This window comes from Marmota flaviventris, chromosome 17 (genome assembly GCF_047511675.1).
Source record: "Marmota flaviventris isolate mMarFla1 chromosome 17, mMarFla1.hap1, whole genome shotgun sequence".
In the NCBI taxonomy this organism is placed as follows: domain Eukaryota; kingdom Metazoa; phylum Chordata; class Mammalia; order Rodentia; family Sciuridae; genus Marmota; species Marmota flaviventris.
Window position 1 is genome coordinate 65,897,433 of NC_092514.1, and position 19,709 is coordinate 65,917,141.

At 44.5% G+C, this 19,709-nt stretch overlaps 1 protein-coding gene across 2 annotated transcripts in view; it reads right to left on the minus strand.

Moving 5' to 3' along the window:
- The window catches only part of Prkca (protein kinase C alpha), a 394,797-nt gene that overhangs the window by 122,237 nt on the left and 252,851 nt on the right, over positions 1 to 19,709 (minus strand). Inside the window, exons 1-3 of one of the 2 annotated variants that reach the window (XM_071603594.1) lie at positions 9,719 to 9,784; positions 7,746 to 7,857; positions 3,744 to 3,872 (exon numbers count right to left, since the gene is read on the minus strand). In XM_071603594.1, the coding sequence (XP_071459695.1) occupies positions 3,744 to 3,872; positions 7,746 to 7,758 (142 nt within the window). In that variant the 5' untranslated portion in view covers positions 7,759 to 7,857; positions 9,719 to 9,784. Of the gene's footprint in view, positions 1 to 3,743; positions 3,873 to 7,745; positions 7,858 to 9,718; positions 9,785 to 19,709 lie in introns of those variants that run through there. The other variant, XM_027946194.2, reaches the window with a different exon arrangement.

The window sequence follows — 19,709 nt, forward strand, 5'->3', positions numbered from 1 at the left end:
TAATGCATGGATGAATTGAAGAATGAATTATTATTCAGAGACAAATCTCACTGCCTTGATTCTACAGTTACCACCCTCAGATGAGGTTGGAAGAGCACAGAAGGAATGTTATTGTTTTAATCACAATAGCATGGTGGTGAGTCTCAGTCCCTGGGGAGGGGAGGCTCAAACACTGAGCTGCACAAGGCCCTAGATAAGTAGACAGAAGGAGGGGTCTGGATGCTGCAGGAGCCAAAGACCAGGAGGAAATTCTCCCTTCCCCATGAGAACTTGGGTCAGAACTTCAATCTCCATGCTAAATTAACAACCCGAAGTATTTGCGAAAATTAGACTCGTCTTTGAAATAATCTATCTGTGGGAGAGAGATGTGTTTCTGAAACAGCTGTAAAGCACATGATATTTTTTCCATTTACTTACAACATTAAATTGAAAATTGGTTCCCAAGAGGATTTTTTTTACCACTTCTCCAAACCAAATAAAATAGCATACCAGAATGTAGAAAACCTATTAAAATTACCTATTAGAGGAAAAAAGAGTGACACTATTCTGATAACATCAGCACCATCGCCCAAAGGCAAAAAATAAAAATACATTATGAAGGTAGAGGCCTTTCCCATAAATACAGGCTAATCCAGGAAGAAAATTCACTTCTGATTTCAAAAGGGTGCCTTCCATCTCAGTGCAGAGCTCTCCCACTGGGAGTTTCTGTGTTACTTTGGAAATTATTTTCAACCTGAGCAATTCTAAACAGGTAAAATGGGGACTGAGCTAATCTAGCAATTAACACAGCTGCCCAGGGTTTAGGTTTAAATGCATTTTTTTTTTCCCCAAGAAATTGCTTGCATTTGGGCCATAAGCTCTGCTCATTATGGCTTATTGTTTATATTTGCCTTCTCATTAAAGCCCGGCTAATTCTGCATCCCATTCAATCTCTCAACGGGAGCTCTCTTTCCCTCTCCTTCTCAAATGTCTCCAGCCCTTGGTCTTCTTCTCCACGGGCCTCTCTTTTCCCTACCTAGCCTCTCCCCATCCTGAGCATCCTGCAGTGGTGTCCCATTTAGAGGCCACATAATGTGGCACTTAATTACACTTGGCCTTGGACTGTTCTGTAATCCATTCATGTAGTACCTTTTCTCCTCTGGCTTTAAGTCCTATGTTTAGACTTTCTGTAAACTCGAAGTACCTTTTGGAGTGCTGAAGGAGGCTTTAGCAAATATTTATGGGTTTAGTATTTGCTCGAAAAGAGGCTTCACTGAAGAAAAGAGACTTGTTTGGCTCAGTGTCTGGGCATAGAAGGGCAGACCTGGACTTGAACTCTGTCTAGCACTTTCTACCCGTGACCTGGAGCCATCTCCTTCTCTCTTCCCAGTCTGCATTTGGGCATATTGCCTTGCTTCCGGATTCTTTACCTATAAAGTGAGACCATAAAGCAAAGTTGCTCACATGTTTAAATAAATTGGCCATGGAAAGTGCTTAGGAAGCAGCCCTCTTCTGGAAACCACCCAATAGTGTGGGCTGCTGCTGTTATTGTTTGTGATGGTCTGAATATGGGTGTCTGTCCCGATTTTACATGTTGAAACTTAATCCCCAGCGCAATGATGTTAAGAGGAGAGGGTATTTGGGAAATGACCACGTCCCAAGGGCTCCACCTTCGTGAATGGTATCACTGCCCTTGTAAAAGAAGTCAAAGGGAGCATGTTTGCCCTCCTGCCATGAGGGCACTGTCTTCCTCCCGCTTCTACATGGGAGGATACAGCGAGAGGTGCTGCCTGTCAAGCAGAGAGCAAGCCTTGGCCAGACACTGAAATCTGTTGGTGCCTTGATCCTGCACTTCTCAGCCTCCCTCCCGAGCTATGAGACATAAATTTCTATTATTTATAGATGGTCCACTATAAGGTAATTTGTTATGGCAGCCCAAAGGGAGTAAGACATTTTCATTATTGAACTACTTCTGCATTCTCATTCCTAGAGTAGAACTATATATATACAAAAAAAAATTTTTAAACTAATTCTCAAGAGACACCATCTAGCTGGCTGCCATAAGTTATGCTGGTTGGTTATCACGTATGAAACATCCCGTCCATCTCAGTGAAACAGATGAACCCCTCAGCTGGTTCTACATCTGTGAGTCCAGCTTAGCTCCTGGCAGTGGGTGGGTAATTAGCAGGACATGAGCCCAGTGTGGTGGGACCTGACCTTTCACTTGCATCTCTGTGCCACCCCAGCCAGGGCACCTGAGCCCCTGTGCATACTTATCTCTACAAGACTCTGGAGGCTTACAGAAGAGACCGGATGAACCAGGCAGCACGGTGTGGTTGCTGCTTTTGTTTGAGGAGAAGGCACAGTCAAATCCAGCATTCACAGCACATGTTTTGCTTTATCCAGAAACACAAAGAACGACACTTAAACATCTGAAAACTGTCCAGGCATTCTTGCCTTATAGCAAGTCCTACAGTGTTGCCTGTAAACCCCATAATCAAACTCTGATTATTCACCTGTAGGTCTACATTACTGCCAACAGCAGAAGCTTTGGGAATGGAGGAAAAGGTGAGGACATGCGGACAATATTTAGCCTATAGGCCTCCTGCTAGATGCTCTCTTTCCACCTACCAGGTCTATGGTCATTTCCTCTTAAACTGCATATTCCCTGTCCACAGCACTTGGCTTTGACCATGCAGGAGCCATAGTGAAAAAGAGGGAGAAATAGGAGTGAGCCTGTGACATTGCAAATGTTCTCAAAGCCAAGCTCATGGTCCCCAAGGGGCCCCACTTCCTCTGGGCAGAGAGCCGGGGTCAGAGGGGCTGTTATGGTTTGGATCTGGAATGTCCCTCCAAAGCTCATGTGTTGAAGGCTCGGTCCCCAGGGCAATGTCCAGAGATGGGGCTTTTAGGAAATGACTGAAGCATGAGGGCTCTGACCTCATGAGTGGATTAATCCATTTGATGGATTAATCATTTGAATGGACTACGGGGAGGTGGTGGAAACTAGGCAGGTGGGGCACGGTTGCAGAAGGTAGGTCGCTGAGGGTGTGACTTTGAAGGTTGTATCTTGTCCCCAACCCCTTCCATTTTCTCTCTCTGCTTCTTAGCTGCCATGAGCTGAGCAGCTCCCACCCCCCACCTCCCCCAGTGCAAGGATGCAACCAGAATGGTGTGCAGAAAATGAAGAAGCTTCTCTAAAACACAAAAGACGAAGCGGGGCCTGGGTCTATGAGGAATTTCACCTAATTCACAATTCCTTCTTGACTGTTGGCTACAGTAGTTCTGTCCCATGAGGTCATCCAGAAGCAGCTATGGTCTCTCTCCTTGTAATACCTCAAGATCTTTTGCTTGATTTCCCTGCATTCTTATCTGAGAGCAGTAATGTAGACCTACAGGTGTAGAAATATGCTTATTTTCCAAAGGAAAAAAAAAAAAAGTGAGGATGTTTTCCAAAGTAAACTGTTTCTAGAACTTTCTCTCCTTCCTTTTTATTTCTTTAGTTTTTTTTTCAGTTGTAGATGGACACAATACCTTTTATTTATTTTTATTTACATGGTGGCTGTAACTTTATATGACATTTACTACTATTCAGGAATTGGGGTATACTGACCAGTCTTCTGAGACGTGTGTTAACTTGAGTCTGCAGGGCTCTAGATGCTGATGATTCCAGGCTAATGCTACGGGCCCAGCCCCCACCCTGCCTTGGCATCACCTTGACCTTCTCTCACCACAAGTGCTGCTCCTGGACCACCATGCCTTACCTGTGACATGGAGCTTTTCATCGGTGACCTCTGCCTTCAGGTAAATCCGCCCCCTCTTCTCTGTGTGATCCATGCCGCAGAGGCTGGGGACGTTGATCACACACTGCTTGTGGACGTTCATGTCGCAGGCTGTGAATCAAGAAAGCAAAGGGTAAGGCTGGCCATATGGCTCATATGGCTTCCTCTGTGTTTTGGTGTCTGAGCAGAAGTGGGAAGGAGCTACCCCTGACTCGATACTTCGCTATAATGTTGTTGGTGACATGAAGAACTGTTAGCAGATGTCCTTTCCAGTATGGGCTTTGTGTGAGTGACAATATCCTTAAAATACCCATTCCATATTTACTCAGACTTCACAGAAGCAAAATACCCCAGCCTGGTGTTCCGTGACGGCTCCAAACGTTTAACAAAATCCACGCAGGTGAGTGTGCCCAGAGCTCAGGCTAATTAATACCTTATGTACACACAGGCATATAATATGCAAATTTTAAATAGAGGATACTTTTTGCCAAAGAATTCCTTCTGCCTTTCTGAGCTCCACACTGAGAAAGTGACAATCTGTGGGTTGAGGACGGGAAATTCGGAAATTTCTCTTTTCCTCAAGTAACCTTCTATGTTAAAGAAGGTGTATGTATGTTGTCTTTGTGGGTTTTTTTCCTTTCTTCTTGTTTTTTTTTTTTTTTTCCAAGAAATTGTGTTTGATATTTTAAACCTGTCTTCAAACATTTAAATATTATTCCAAGTACAACAAATACACTCCTGGCATAAGCCACACAGCTGACATGATGTGGGTGAGACAGGGGGAGGATAAAAGGAGATCAGTCTTATGGCAATGAACTAAAGAGGCCCTGAAAAAACCCCAGTGCACCAGCTACCGCTGTGAGGCTGGGGAGGTGGTCCAGCTCTCTGCCCTGGTGCCTTCCTGCCGAGGTTAGGGGTGGCACTGGATCCCTCGCAACTCCCCAAGGGAAGACAGTGAGACTGTGCTGTAGCCTCCAAGGTGGGCCCCCCCAAGCCCTTTCCTATCCAGTGTTTAATTTTAACATGCAAATCAAACTGAGGCAAAGCGTCATGAATAATGCATATTTGCTATGATTAAACACGGAAATCAGAATAAGGGACACAACGAGGAAAGAACAATTAGTTGATTCACGAGAGCGGATTCTGTGAGGCTTCTATTTCCGAAGCTAACTCTTCCAGATCCTGTGCCTGCGCCCAGCCAATACACAGGCTCTTGAAAAGTCGTGTTATTAATATAACTTGAGTTGACAACGTCATATGTTCAAGTGCCTGGGCAGAAGTGGCAATTTAAAGAAAATAAACGAGAGAGGCTTTGGAAAGAATATGGGCAGCAGGGAGGGTGTGCAAGGGGAAAGTGCATGGGTGTGTTCCTGTCTTGGCTCTACCTTGAACTGGCTTTTCTTTTCTTTCTTTCTTTTTGGTATTGGGGATTAAACCCAGGGGTACTTTATCACTCAGCCCTTTTTATGTTTTTATTTTGAGACAGAGACTCACTCAGTTGCTTAGGGTCTTACTAAGTTGCTGAGGCTGGCCTTCTTGAATTTGTGATCCTCCTGCCTCAGCCTCCCCAGTTGCTGGGATTACAGGTGTGTGCCAACACACCCGGCTCAAACTGGCTTTTCTACCTTGTGAAGTTTATTTGCTGTCTCTCATTCCATTCCCTACTCAGCAAACAAAGAAGTTGGTCTAGATGAGTGGTAGCTAACTTTCCCCACCAGTGGACCTGGACACAGGACTATACGGTACGAGGAGCAGGAGCAAGGGTCCGGGCGTGGGGAGAGACTGAGTCTGCAGAAGTCAAGGGAGGGGCTGGGTCGTGGTGCCCACCTCCTCCTTCTCCTCCCTCCAGGAAGGATCCCCAGAAACTCTGCAAGTCCAGGGGAAAGGGTTTAAAGCAAAACAAAGAAGCACCGATCCGGGTCAGTGGTTTCCAGTTATTTTTTAGTAATGGAATGTGTTTTTCAAGCAAAATCTAAAGCTGAATCCTAACAAGTATACCAGATGGGTGCTATTAGCAGACATGCAGTAAATAAATTCAAATTTATACCACTTACTTGTTATAAAGACATTCAAGGATAACCAATAAAGTCCTTTTATCCAAACAAAACCCTAAAACCAGCTGTTGGGAATACTGGGTGATGCCGCTATAGTTTGAATGTGTCCCCAAAAGTTCATATGTTGGACATGTCACCCCCAGAGTCATCTTAATGATGACTCAATGTTCAAGAGAGAATCAGTAGCTGAAGTTATGAGGGTGGGGCCCCCAGAATGCATTAGTGGCTGCATAAGACGGGGAGAGAGATCTGAGCTAGCAGCTTGCTCTGTCTCTCCACAGGAGCCTTCTACCAAGCTGTGACGCAGCAAGAGGCAGGCCCCTCATCAGATGCTAAGCTGATGCTGCCACCAAGCTCCTGGGTGTCCTGGCCTCCAGAGGCAGGAGCCAAATAAGCCTCTATTCTTTGTAAATGACCAGTCTCAGGTATTTTGTTTTAGCAACAGAAAATGGACTAGGGAGTATCTCAGAGAGACCTCAACATGACATTTCTGTATTTAATCAAAGTTGTACAGCACCTATAAACCCTCATTCATACAGAAGAGAACATGTACATGGGAAAGTGCTGAGTGGCACGCCATGCCAACCCTTAGACTCTTCAGCTGATTGCCAAGTTCCGTCCCATGAATGAGGTCATCAACACAAGCTCTCCAGTGTCTCTCTGTTTATTTTTGTTCCAAGTTTTAAAATAGTTAAACATATATTTATAAATGCACTTAGAATTACTGCTTGCAAAATCCTTCAAAACCATCTTTGGAATCCTAGAGTTTTTTCCTCCTAATTTTTTTTAGGTGTAGATGGACACAATATCTTTATTTCATTTATTTATTTTTATGTGGTGCTGAAGATCAAACCCAGTGCCTCATACATGCTAGGCAAGGGCTACCACTGAGCCACAACCAAAGCCCAAACCTAGCAATTCTTGAAGCATGGAAGGCCTCTGGTCTGGATGATCACAGAACCTTCATTAGGCTGTTAAATTGGACCACTTCAGAAAGCAAATACCTCCCACCCCACATTCCATGTACTCTATAGTGTTCTGAATATTTATTTTTTTTTTTAATATTGTGTTTGCTCCATGTGGGATACAAATACAAAACTTTGGGCCATTACAGTGGTCATTAGCAAATGAGAATGTGCTGAAATTTCCATAACATTTGCCTATTAGAAAAATGGAACTCATAATTGCCTTTTTATGTCCTAAAAGCATTAACTTTTATTTAAACAAACATCCTGGGGAATCTCATAATTTAAAAATCATCAAAGCAAAGAGTTTCCATAGCTGTTCTTCTTTCCTCCTGGTATTTGACAGAGAACTATCCGAGACCAGAGAGGAGAAGGGCCTGGGATCTGTCTTCTGCATCAGTGCCGCTCAATGATTTTATCTTGAACTGGACTGATATAAATTTGATCTGTTCATAAACAGGCAGGGTGGGTGAACTTAAGAGAGATGCTATCTTGGTTTTTATGTTCATTCTGGCTTCGGTTTTAAGGAGAGCCTACTGGATTTTTCCATCGTCCACCCACTAATTAGAGACAGAGGAAGATAATGACTGTGGTTGCTTAGCTTATTTTGAAGCCTACCCAAAAGTGGAATCTGGAGGTGGGGAGCCTTCTTTGGGGTTTGACTAGCCTGCATTTTACAAGGACTGAAGACTCCTATTCCTTTAAAAAAAGAAAAAGAGGTGACGGCACCTACTAACTTCATTTATAAACCAAGTGCACTTTTTTTTTTTTGGTTCATAATTAGGCAAATAAGTAGAACTTGGACAGTGGCGAGCTTCTACACATTTCCAGCCAGCTCTTTATATGAACTAATTCTCCTTATTGACGAGCTGGCACTGAGAAGTTACCGGACCTCCCGTGCTCAGTAAACTTTGGGTACGAGCCACAGCATCTCACCATCTACTGGAAAAGAAAAACTTACTTACTGTCACATTTCATCCCTTGGTGGATAAGTCCATACAGCAGCGACCCACAGTGATCACAGAAGGTGGGGCTCCCATAAGTGTGGATTTTAAACTTGTGCTTGCTCCTGGGGTCCTGCGGAGAGAAGAAGCACATCATCAATCCTTTCTAGCACAACAGACGAGGTGCCATTCTCTGGAGTTACGCAACGGGTGGTGGTGGCATTTTGCCGCATCATGTTTTAATGTAACAATTACCATGTTTTCAGGGTATGATTTGTACTCACCAAGGTTTTCCCCCCAAATTATGGCTTCCACTTAGTGTTATCAAAGACCGTAGGGCAAGTGCACTGGTTTAAAGAATTTGGTATGTCTGTCTCCATAGCACCTAGCACAGGCTAAGGTACAGCACAGACCCTTAACAGGGTCACGAGGCGTGTTTGTGAAATGGAACCAAAGGGCCCTTCAGGAAATCTCCTGTATGAGGTTTCCATAAAAATATCACCCTGTGAACCAGGTACATGCTATAACCAATGGGGACCTCTTCCTGCTTGGACACCATCTCTCCACAGTTTACACACATCTGCATGGGGGAACTCCAATGGGGTAGGGAGAGCCCTAAAAATGCACTAAGATGACTCGTCCCTAGGGCCACTGCATTTTACTCCCTCCTACCATGGGAAGTGGTTCAAGAGGGCTCTGCTCTTTCCAGAGGTATGGCTGTGGTCAAGTCACTTGTGGTCAATCCCCCTTATCTGCCTACTGGGGGATTAACAGCACCTATTTTCTCCAGGGTTGTTATGAAGACAAAAGAAACCAATCTGCATAAGATGCTTGGAAGACTGCCTCAAGCCTGGGGAGAGCCTTGTGCCTAGAACAGGTGAGCTTCAGGCCTCTTCGGAAGAAGTTTCCATTTACTAATGCGGGAAAGAAGAGGCTGAGCAGAAAGAAATTTATGCTCTATTTGAATTACAAACCAATTCCATATTCAACATGCACCTTTGGGACCCGCTCATTAACTCTCTAAATGCTTCCTCCCCAGTCTCTCTTTGTGGATTGAGGCGCTCTACAGACAGCACTGGCACCCACTGAATTAAGACTGCAGAGGGCAGGGTTTGGGACAGAGCAGATCAAGAGCTTCTTTTTACACATGTCAAGGTCAATTTCTTCTTTAATACACAGAGACATGAAGAAGGACATTCTTGGCTTTCGACTTTCTAAGGATCGCCAAGCTACTAAAATTCCAAAGGCGATTTCAGGGTAAGCCTAGTATGTGTCAATGGGTGATTAAGATTCCTTTTTAAAGACATAGATTGGAAAATCCTGGAAGACATCATTGTGCAGAAAAGCCTAAAGAATACCAAACCACACAGGGATGCACACCTAGATGTGATTAAAGCGAGTACTTGGGGCTGGGGTGGTGGCTCAGCAGTACAGCACTCGCCTAGCACATGTAAGGCACTGGGTTCCATCCTCAGCACTACATATGAATAAATAAATAAATAAAATAAAGGTATTAAAAAAGTGAGTGCTTTTCCCCTATTTTTCTCTGCATAATTATTGCCCTCATTTTACAGAGATATTAATTACTGTTACAAAGTCACATGGCTCATGAATGTCAGAGCTAGGGTTTGACCACCATCTGACCGTCATCCTAAAAATATTCAACAATGAGAATCTGGCACTTTTTTTTTTTTAAATTTGCAACACATTTTAAAAAAAAATAAATTTACCATTCATTTTTATAAGTAATATTTTACTGGAACACAGCCATGCTCATTTAGTTACATATTTTCTGTGGTTAAGATGGCAGAGTAGTTATGACAGAGACTGTACCAGCCACAGATTCTAAAATATCTGCTGTCTGGCTTTTTCAGGAAGCTTGTCAATCCCAGCTTTAAGACGATGGTTTGACATGCCTGCTGACCCCAGCCCCAGCACAAATTCTAGCCCAGCATCCCATCTCCTGGAACTTGTTAGAAATGCAAATTACTTACCTTCTCCCCAGAACAACTGAATCAGAAGCTTCAGGGGAGGGCTGGTCTGTGCTTTGGCAGGCACCACAGGTGATGCTGAGGCTCAAAGTCGTGCTAAAGACTGAGAACCAGCACTTAGAAGGTCATTCGACAGATATTTAGCAAGTGCCTCACAGGTACTAGCTGAATACATGTGTAAATGATTAACAATATTCGTGAAGCAGGTCACTAGTTTACCTTCTAAATGGCTCTCTCTCAATATATATATATTACACACACACATATATATATGTGTGTGTGTATATATATATGTCAACATCCTCCTTCAGAGGTTATTTTTCCTAGGCAAGTGGTAGCTGTGAATACAGCCCTAGTTCCCACCATTAAAGATACCCCCCAGTTTCCCAGGACACAAGCAGAATGTTGAAGGAACAGTCTAGTGTCAGCGCCAATTAGTGGTACCCAAGCTGACGGTCGAGGTTGTGTCCTCCATTGTGGAAGGCAAAGAGGAGGCTGAGGGAGTGGGAGATCCACTCCCCACAGAAACAAGCATCAACAAGTGGCGGGGAATGAAGGGTGGCAGCTCACACAGAGCCCTCTGCAGTATGTGTGTGCCGGTAGCTCCAGGGTGGCCGTCCTGCCAGTGGACTGTCACAAAGATTCTCTCGTGGCTCCTGGAGAGGCATGCAGGCAATGTGCTTCACTTTTCAAGAAAACCTAAATCCTCCTCATCTGACACCCACATGGCGTCTTCGGGCTCTAATGGTTGGGAGGTATAGGAAGAGAGAAAACCTTGGCTTCCACCTGAGCCACCAAGTCCTGGAGTCCTTCCCGCTTTGAGTGTGGCATGAATTACAACAGTGACTGCCACCATGCGCTGGGGGGGCCCTCCAGTGTGAGCAGATACTTTCCAACAGCCGAGGTCTCTGTTTGGAATGAGAGTTTCTTCTAAAGAGGATATGTACCAGGATTCTGACTCCAGCCCTGGCACAAGTTCTGCGACCTTGGAAAAGTCTCCTTGCATATGCATAGAGCCAAAGTGAAACTGATCCACCTGTGTCATGGGCTGACGGTGAGGCTCAACGGAGGGAACACAGGAGGAAGGTTTTGCAAAATTTCTGGACAAATAAAGAGATCATTATTATATTGGATGTAAACTTCGAGGTGCCCAATGTCTGCCCAAAGTATTTTGTGACTTGGGCTTGAAGGGAAGGAAGAGGAAAGCAAGCCAGTGTCAGTTCTCACGGGTGGTCAGAGCGGAGGCTGAGCAGGCAGGAGCCAGGGGACTTCTTGGGTCCCGTGTTCCCCTTCCCTCCGCCCTGTGCCTGGCCTTCTGAGGAAGTCTGCTTGGCAATCGTCCCGAGTGGTAAATTGTGAACTGCCTCCAGCCCAGACTGCCCCATGCCCTGTCTCAACCATGAGAATGACTCCATCTCCCGCACCACAGGCGCGGAAGGCAGGACCATGGAAACTCTTCTCCAACCTAATTCATCGCACCTCATCGGACAAAAGAAACCACAGAGCTGGCTCGAGAGCTATGACTCACGCCACTCTGCAGAGACCAACTGGAACTGCAAACCTCCCAGGTTCTCTGTGTTCCATCTAACAGATGCCAAAGAAGTGACTCCTTTTACTTCTTTGGTCCCTGAAGGGGTGGGCTGGGAATGGTGTTTTAAAAATGGGATTTCGTAGAGCCCTTTGGATGTCAGGAGAAGCCTGGAGTTGCTGAGGGTGGGGATGGAAGAGTTGGGCAAGACAGGGAGACTGCTGCTAAAATTAAAGTTGAAAACAACTACACTAGATAGCTTCCTAGATTCTGTCTTGCTATTTTAAAAAAAAAAAACACAACTTTTTATTTTGAAATCATTTAAGACTCAAAAGAATTTGCAAACGGAGGACAGCCTGTTCCTGTGTACTCTTCACCCAGCTTTCCCAGTGAGAACATCTTACATAACCAGCCCCGCAGCGGAACTAGGACGCTGTCCCTGCTACAGCATCATCCACCGAACCGCAGGCGCAGGGTTCCACCAGGTTCCTCCAGGTTTTACATAATTCCAAGGCAAGGACTTCTATTGCACAGCTTATGAGTTAGATGTACTGTGTGCTGGGCAGGGTAAATACTGCAAACTCAAGTGGAACATACCAAAGGAACGTCTGCTACTTGTTCATGAAATATGTAACCTGCTAGATCTCACGTGGAGGGGCAGGACCATGGAAACTCAACGGAGTTTGAAGATCTGTCTGCAAAGTGGAATCAGAATCTAAGGAAATATGTGCCGTTTCTGAACCATTATGGCCAGTTTTCCGGAACTATCATTTTGAGAGCTCTGTCCAGTGCACATCCAGCCAGGTCATGAGAGGCTGAAATGTGGGTTTCCAGGTGAGGATGGACCTGGATGGAAAGATAGGCAAATGGCAGAACCCCTAGGCTGATCTGTCCCCTGTGGGCCTGAGAGTCATCTACAAAGACCCCTGTGGTGTTCCAGGGAGCCTGTGTGGAGAGGAGCAGAGAGCTGGAGAAATGGAATCTCAAGTCACTTGGGTTCTGAGCAGGGGGTCTTTCTTAACATCTATAAACTGGTCATTCAGTGGGGCACCAGCTTCTCCCCTACGCCTTCACTATGACAAAGGTTTCTACCTGCCACCACATGTGGAGGCTTCACTTCCCAGAGCACCTCAGGGGGCAGTAAGGAAGGCTCCCACCTGCTCCAGGAAACCTCTCTAGACATCAGAGCCAAACGCCCTGTTCCTCCCACTGTCTGACCTTCCAGAGCAAATCATTTGTCTTTCATAGGCCACTTATCACATTCTGCCACCTATGATGATTAGGAGCACGACACCTTTCATTTTCCCATCTCTCTCTCATGTCCACATGGACACAGCAGTCTAACGGAGAGGCCCTAATGGGCATGGCTGAATTAGCACTGTGTCCGAACCAGGAATGAACATTAAGTTTTGAGTATGAACTTTATCTCTAAGCTCCCTGGAAACCAAACCAAGAAGGGAAAAGAAATGCAGGAGACTCCCCTGGGACTGCAAAGCTACCCGAGAACAGAAATCTTTCCTGGAGTCCTCAAACACAATTTTATCTCTTGCAGGTTGGACCTTTACCAAACATGCATGAAGGGAATTACTAAGTCCTTAGCAAAAAAGCACTTTTGATCATACTTGCAGCTATCCCACATGGGAGTTATGGCAAGTTGGACTGCACTTAGTGCCCCAAAGAAATGGCTGGCGTTCAGCAAGTCTGCCCTGCTGCCAAGATCACAGCATTTTCATTTCAGTGAAATACGTATAAATATTACTTTTCACTTCTCTAGACACTGGCAGCCTCTTGTTAAACGGAGTATAAAACCTGTTGCCCTGTGCCACAAGCCTGATATCACATTATAATGAGAAGAGAAAACTTCAGTCCAGACACTTCTGCCTAATAATATGTGGTTGGGGGTGGGGGCACTGAGTAACCACTTTTCATAGATGCAAGAGAAATCTCACCCACAGAACCAAATCTAGATTTCTCAGGGGGAAAAACAAACAACGAAAATTCCAAGTCCTATTGAGGCATCTGCTGGCCCGTTTCTCGTTTCTCAGTTTTATAATACTTAAGCAACTTCAGTAGCCTCCCAGGGGAACACCTCTCAACATTTCCACCAGGACTTTTCAAAGTCTTTCTTCTTCATCCTCATCAGTAGCACCAATGGTACCACCATCCTTTGCCACTGGTTAAGAATAAACCCATGATCCACACTGCACAGAATTTTGACAGTGCCTGGGCTGTGGGTCCCCTGCATGCCCCTCTGTTTTGTCTAGAACCATCTGGAAGGCATATTCTAGGTAAGTCTTCAAGGATGGAGCACTGTGCAGGGGGAAACCTCTAGAGGATCTGATGTTACCTCAACTCCAGGGGGCAGGTGGCCAGGGACACTCTGTGATGAGGACATGTCGATGTGAATAAACACTGCTTCTCATGTCCTTTTAATTTGAGGAGTAAAATAATGGCAGGGTTTTGCCTAGAGGTCACCCTGCCTTGCATTTTCCACCCATACCTGAATGCCTCCAGAATACCCTGAAGGCTTCCCTGGGAGGACCAAAATCTCTGTCCTCGAGGGCTGAGGTTCAGGCTTTCAAGGCTTCTGGAAATGATTTGTTTTGCACGGATTGAAGCTCTAGGGTGTGACTTCCTTAAGTGCCCAAGGCTCTGTGTGGCTCCCTCAAGCTGCTCCCTCTAAATACCAAGGAAAATTCCCCACTCTCACCATCTGACGTGTTCTCATGAATCACACTCGCAAGCCAAGCTTGGGTCTAAATGTCACCCACATGCTGACTGCATAAGCAACACTGCAAACTCTGCTCCAAGAGTGAAGCTCGCGCTATTACTGTGATCTGAAACTTCTTAGGAAGCAGGGGTTTTAACTCTCTGAGAACAGAACTTCTTATTTTAACCTGTTAACGAGAAAATGAAGAGCATTACAAAAACCAGGGTGATTTTATGTACCCTGGGCATCACTAAAATTACGACATCGGCTCTCAGGCACTGACAGAGCTCCTGTGCCCTTCTCAGGCTGCTGGATCAGCCTGGACCACCCTCCATTTGTACTCTGCCTTTGAACAAACCAGTCTTACTGAATGTTGCCTTTCTAAGAAAGAGTGAAGGAACCTCCATTTCTGATGACAAGAGTTAATTTTTGATCTGTAGTGTCACCCTGCCATATTCTGATGAGGAACAGTCATTCCTCTTTACAGTGAGGCTAACTTGTCAAATCAGTCTTTGCTGGTAGGAGGATTTTATGATCCTTTGTCCAGCTAAGCAAGACACTGTCATCTTTAAATGAGAAGCAGCAAAGTCTCAAAAAAAAAAAAAAAGAATCTAGATAAATCTCCACCAGCAAAGCAATGGTTAAACAAACGAATATATTTATATGATGGGATACTATGTAGCAGTTCAATCAAACAAGCAAACATGGATGGATCTCCAAGATCTATTGTCTAATGAACAATTCACAGAATGAAACATAAACTAGAATGACATTTATGTCAAAAACAGAAACAACCCCCTCAACAAAACAATGGCTCAGTTTTTCTCTACAAGGATTGGTAAGTGAAATACCTCTGGGGAAGTGTGGGAACAGATAAGGCTTAGAGATGAAAGTGAACAGATCCTTAAAAATTTTTTTTCACAATACCTTTATTCTATTTATTTGTTTGTTTGTTTATTTATTTATTTATTGTGCTGAGGATCGAACCCAGGGGCTCACCTGTGCTAGGCAAGTGCTCTACCACTGAGCGACAGTCCCTGTCCTGAAAGGAGATTGTTAACATTATTGGAAAAGATTCAAGTTAAAAAAAAAAAAAAAGAGGATTCTCACATTTTCTATATAATCCAACTGACCATGAGGCCCAGCTGAAAATATGTGGCTACATTTCAGCTGCTTCCGAGATGCCTTGGAGGGAGGGCCTGTACATTCCCAGCAACTGAGACACAGCCGCCATATCTGATCACTGTCTGAGTTTCTCTAGCCACCTGCCATGTAGAAGGTGTCTGTGGGAGGCCATCCTCGCAGTGATTTGAGTTACCTCCCTGGCTGGGCGAGAGGCGCTTAGGCACAGCTGTGTCAGAGCTTTCCCCACCCTTCTCCAGGTCCGAGGGCTTGTCCGTGCAGAGGAGTGTCTGGCCACAACCCTGAAGACCCAATCGTCGCCCCTGACCTTGGGACGATGCCCCCCTTAATCTTCATTGGATGGGATTTTCCCCAGAATTTTTTGTTCCCCAATAAAAGTCCACTCCCTGGCGCGTTCTCTCTCTCTCTCTCTCTCTCTCTCTCTCTCTCTCTCTCTCTCTCGCTGGCCTCTTCAGTAAACCTCGCTACCACAATAGGTGGCTGAAGGCTGGAGCTAGGAGGAGCCATCTTAGAGCTGGTTTAAAGGTAATTAGAGTCTTGTCTCTTTAATTCAAAACTCCCTAGAGATTTCTCACATTTGGAACCTTCATTCATGAAGCCCGCGCGGGTCGCGGGCTAAAGGTGTCTAAATAAACTACAGAGATACCTGGTACTGCCACTGCCATCTCAAGGCCTTGATATATATCCAGTTTTTGTCCCACCCATTATGGCTTTCAGATTCCAACAACCTTTGATGGTTGGGTATGGAATTCTGGTATTAAAATAATATGCTTAAAGTGTACCGATATTCATAACGCCTAAACACTATTCACTTAAAAACAAGGCTGTCTCCTAGTTGTCTATCAATTTCTTTATTTTGACTCAAGAATTCTTCATTGTGCAGCAACTATCTGCCAGTGGTGGGTGCCAGATGGTGAAGACCCCCGGGTGAGACTCAGGTCCCAGCTTGCTAATTACGCTGCACAAACAGATAACTCCTAAGTTTCGGGGGCGAAACACCACAAACACATCTTTCTTACTCTTCCCTTTGGGGCCCACTGGATAGAGCCATCCTTATCTGGGACAGAGCCAGTCTCATGGCATAGGACAAAAAGAAGCAGTGGGACTACTCAATGGCTCTTAAATCTCTTCCTTGGGAAATGGCACCATCATTTCAAGCAAGTCTTGTGGCCAAGCTGGAACCAGCCAGGTTCATGTCATTTGCAAAGGTGTCCTCTGGACTCTCAGTGTCTATTGACATTTTCTATTACTTTGCAGAGGACAGAATGGGTTGAAACCTCCAGGTTGGAAAGCCTGGAGATGTAGAGCTCAACTGGAAATAGTTTTAAGTCAGTGATGCCAAATAAAACCAGCCGTGGTTTAGATATCATACTGATTTGGCAGCGGCAAAGTGGTAACAACCCACCTCAAAATCCCATTGGCTTCCCACCATGTTTGTTTCTCACACATGCTGTATGCCAGTGGCTCCCCAGTAGAGCACCTGTCCATTCATTCATTCCAGGACCAAAGGATGAAAGGACAACTAACTGCTGGGTGGGACACCCATTCTCATGGCAGAGGAACAGAAAATCAAGAGGTAGAACTGAGCGAGCAATCTGTTAATCCTTCTTGCAAATGGCAAGCAGGCTGCTGAGTGGGGGCCCCTCTGCTTCCGGGGAGGAGGAAAAAGTCACAGGGCAACACATGGGACTTTTCTGATCCTCTTATAGGTGAGGGAACGAGTTGGAGAAACTGTAGTGCTGTCTTCCATAGATGTTGTTTTATTTTTTTATCCACACTATGTATTTAGGAGTTCACAGAAGATTTTGTTTCTAGACTGGGGATGTGGCTCAAGCGGTAGCGCGCTCGCCTGGCATGCTTGCGGCCCGGGTTCGATCCTCAACACCACATACAAACAAAGATGTTGTGCCCACCGAAAACTAAAACATAAATATTAAAAATTTCTTTAAAAAAAGATTTTGTTTCAAGAATAAATCTTTTTTTTTCCTATTTGTCAAACTCTAAGGGAAAAATATAATCATTCAAATCTTCTACTTCTCTGTCCATTCAGTTAAGTGTGCTGGTCACTTTAATTTTATGATAACCCTGAGGAGAAGAATCTTGTCAGGAAAGTTTCACATTTTTAAAAAAATGCTATTTAATTTTTTTAAAAAAAATTTGTATTAGCTTTGGACTCACAGGTTGTAAAATTAGTTTAGAGAGTTCCCATGGACCCTCACCCAGTTTCCTCCAAAGACAACAACATCCCCCATGATTGTAGTACCTGGTCAAAGCCCAGAAAAAGACATTTCTGCAAGGCTGTGAATGGACCTCATGTGGCTTCACCAGTTTTTACATACATTCATTGGGTACATGAGAGCATGTGCACAATTCTATGGGGTTTTACCACATTTATACTCCTGATCCAGAGCTGGTCTAGCACCACCAAGAGGCTCCCACGGGCTTCCCCCTTATGATCCTTTCCTCCCCATCCAGAACCTCTGGCAAGCCCTGATGTGTTCGCTGTCAAAGTTTTATACCATTTTTAGCACCAAATAACGTTCAGGCTAATTACAGATTTGGTTAGCTCCAATGCCATAGTTTGAAAGGAAAATAAAATAGGAATATGAGAAGCATCTTAATTACGTGGGTCCCTGCCAGCTCTTCCACAAGGTTATGTGTCTCCTAAAAAATTCACGGCCAAGTTTACGAGCCTCTCTGAGAACAAGTCAGAGATAAAAAGAAACACATTTATCTGAGAGTCTCCAAGACCCCGTCATCTTTGCTTAATCTCAGACAGAACTGGGTCATTTGGGGAGGTGTCCTGCCTGTCATTCTCTGATAGTCTGGGACAAATTTTGAAGACTAATAACTGGGATTAGTTAGATAATGTGCCTGAGATACTGCACTTAGTTTTGTCATGGACTTGAAAAAAAGTGTGACCCTTATTTGCAAGGACACTGATTTTTATGCCTCACATAAGGTTGGAAGGTTCCCCAGCAGCTGGTATCTGTTTATCTGGTTAAACACACAGAGGAGGCAGAAGGTGTAACCCTGTGCTTTTGTGACTGCAAGGTCCCCACAGACAGGATTTTTTTTCTTTAGGTACCTGTGATTCTTTTTTTTTTTTTCCTTTCTTACTTATATTATTTTTTTATGTGGTGCTGGGGATCAAACCCAGAATCTCGCATGCTAGGCAAGTGCTCTATCTCTGAGCCACAACCCCAGCCCCACCTGTGATTCTTTATGCGGACCACTCATTGCCCCCAGGAAATATTTCCCAAAAGTAACCTGTGTGGACCATTTGAGGAGAAATTCACTTCCTGATTTCAATGACCTTCTTGATTCTATTTTCACTTCAAAACCTGTACAACTTCTGGTAAAATATTAATTATTCTAGTTATTTGTTATTAATTTTCAACTGTTTTCCATATGTTCACATGGGTTAGATCATGTTCATTGTAGAAACTAGATATGGTTTGTTGAATTTGCATAAAATATAGTTCAGTTGAAAGAAACACATATACACTAACTCTTTGGTATATTTCATTCAACTGAGATCTGAGCAAGAGACAGGCTGGGGAATGTTTTCTTAAGGATCATACTAAATAGACTGGTCTGTAGCTTTCTTTTTTTTTTTTTTTTCTGTCTTTATTTTTAACCTAACAGTTCATCTTTAAACATCTCTCCGTGTCATTAAATACAAAGCATCGTCACAACTAACTGCATATTTCATTGTATGGATGTACTGTGATTTTCAGCCAATCCCAGTTCCTAGAACTTTAGGTTATTTCCAGTTTTTCACTGTTTCAAAGGACACTACCCCAAGCATCTCTGCGTCCACACTGTGCAAGAGTCTTGTCAGTTAGGAGAAAAGCCAGAAGTGGAAATCTTGGGTCAAAGAGATGAACATTAAACATTAGATTTAGGAGCTCTCTGTCTACTGGAAGGCAGGCTCTGTTTTGATAAAGCTGCTCTGGTTGTGCAGATGGGCGCGGAGCCTTCTGGGTAGACTTGAAAGCAACCCGCTTTCTTAGTGAAAACCCAGCTCCTGTGTTCTCCTGATTTCCCAGGCAGGGCATCTGTGCATCACTTGGGCCTCCCTCATATGCTCAGTGATCACTCAAAGCTTCAAGCTTCTGCAAACTGATGTCAACACTTCCTTCCTTCCAACTGCAGTGAGCAGTTCATTCCTCAAGGGTTTATTGTCCTTCTTATTGATAACTTTTCATTCCTTTTTAAAACTGGGAATTGAGAAACAGTGATGATGTCATCTTTTATTGGTGGTGGGGGGGTGGATAGTGACTCCGCAAGCATTTGTCAGTTAAGGATGGTTGGTCTGAGCCGCAGCAGCAGCAGCAACATCCTACAAGTGAAACCAACAAACACACCTGTGTTTCTTGCCCAAGTTTCCTGGGCACTCAGTTTTATGCTAATGCACTGGGTTTAAAGACCCTCCACCTTGGTCTTGGCTCATCAGAAACACCATCTGGAGGGCAGCAGGGGTTCCCTTCGGCCTTGGCCTCTCCTGCACCTAAACTTGGCACTTCCCTTCCTCATTTCCACGAGGCATCTCTGCATCTGGTGGCTCTGCCCTGTAAAGGATGTTCAAGTGGGAACTGCGGCTCTTCCTC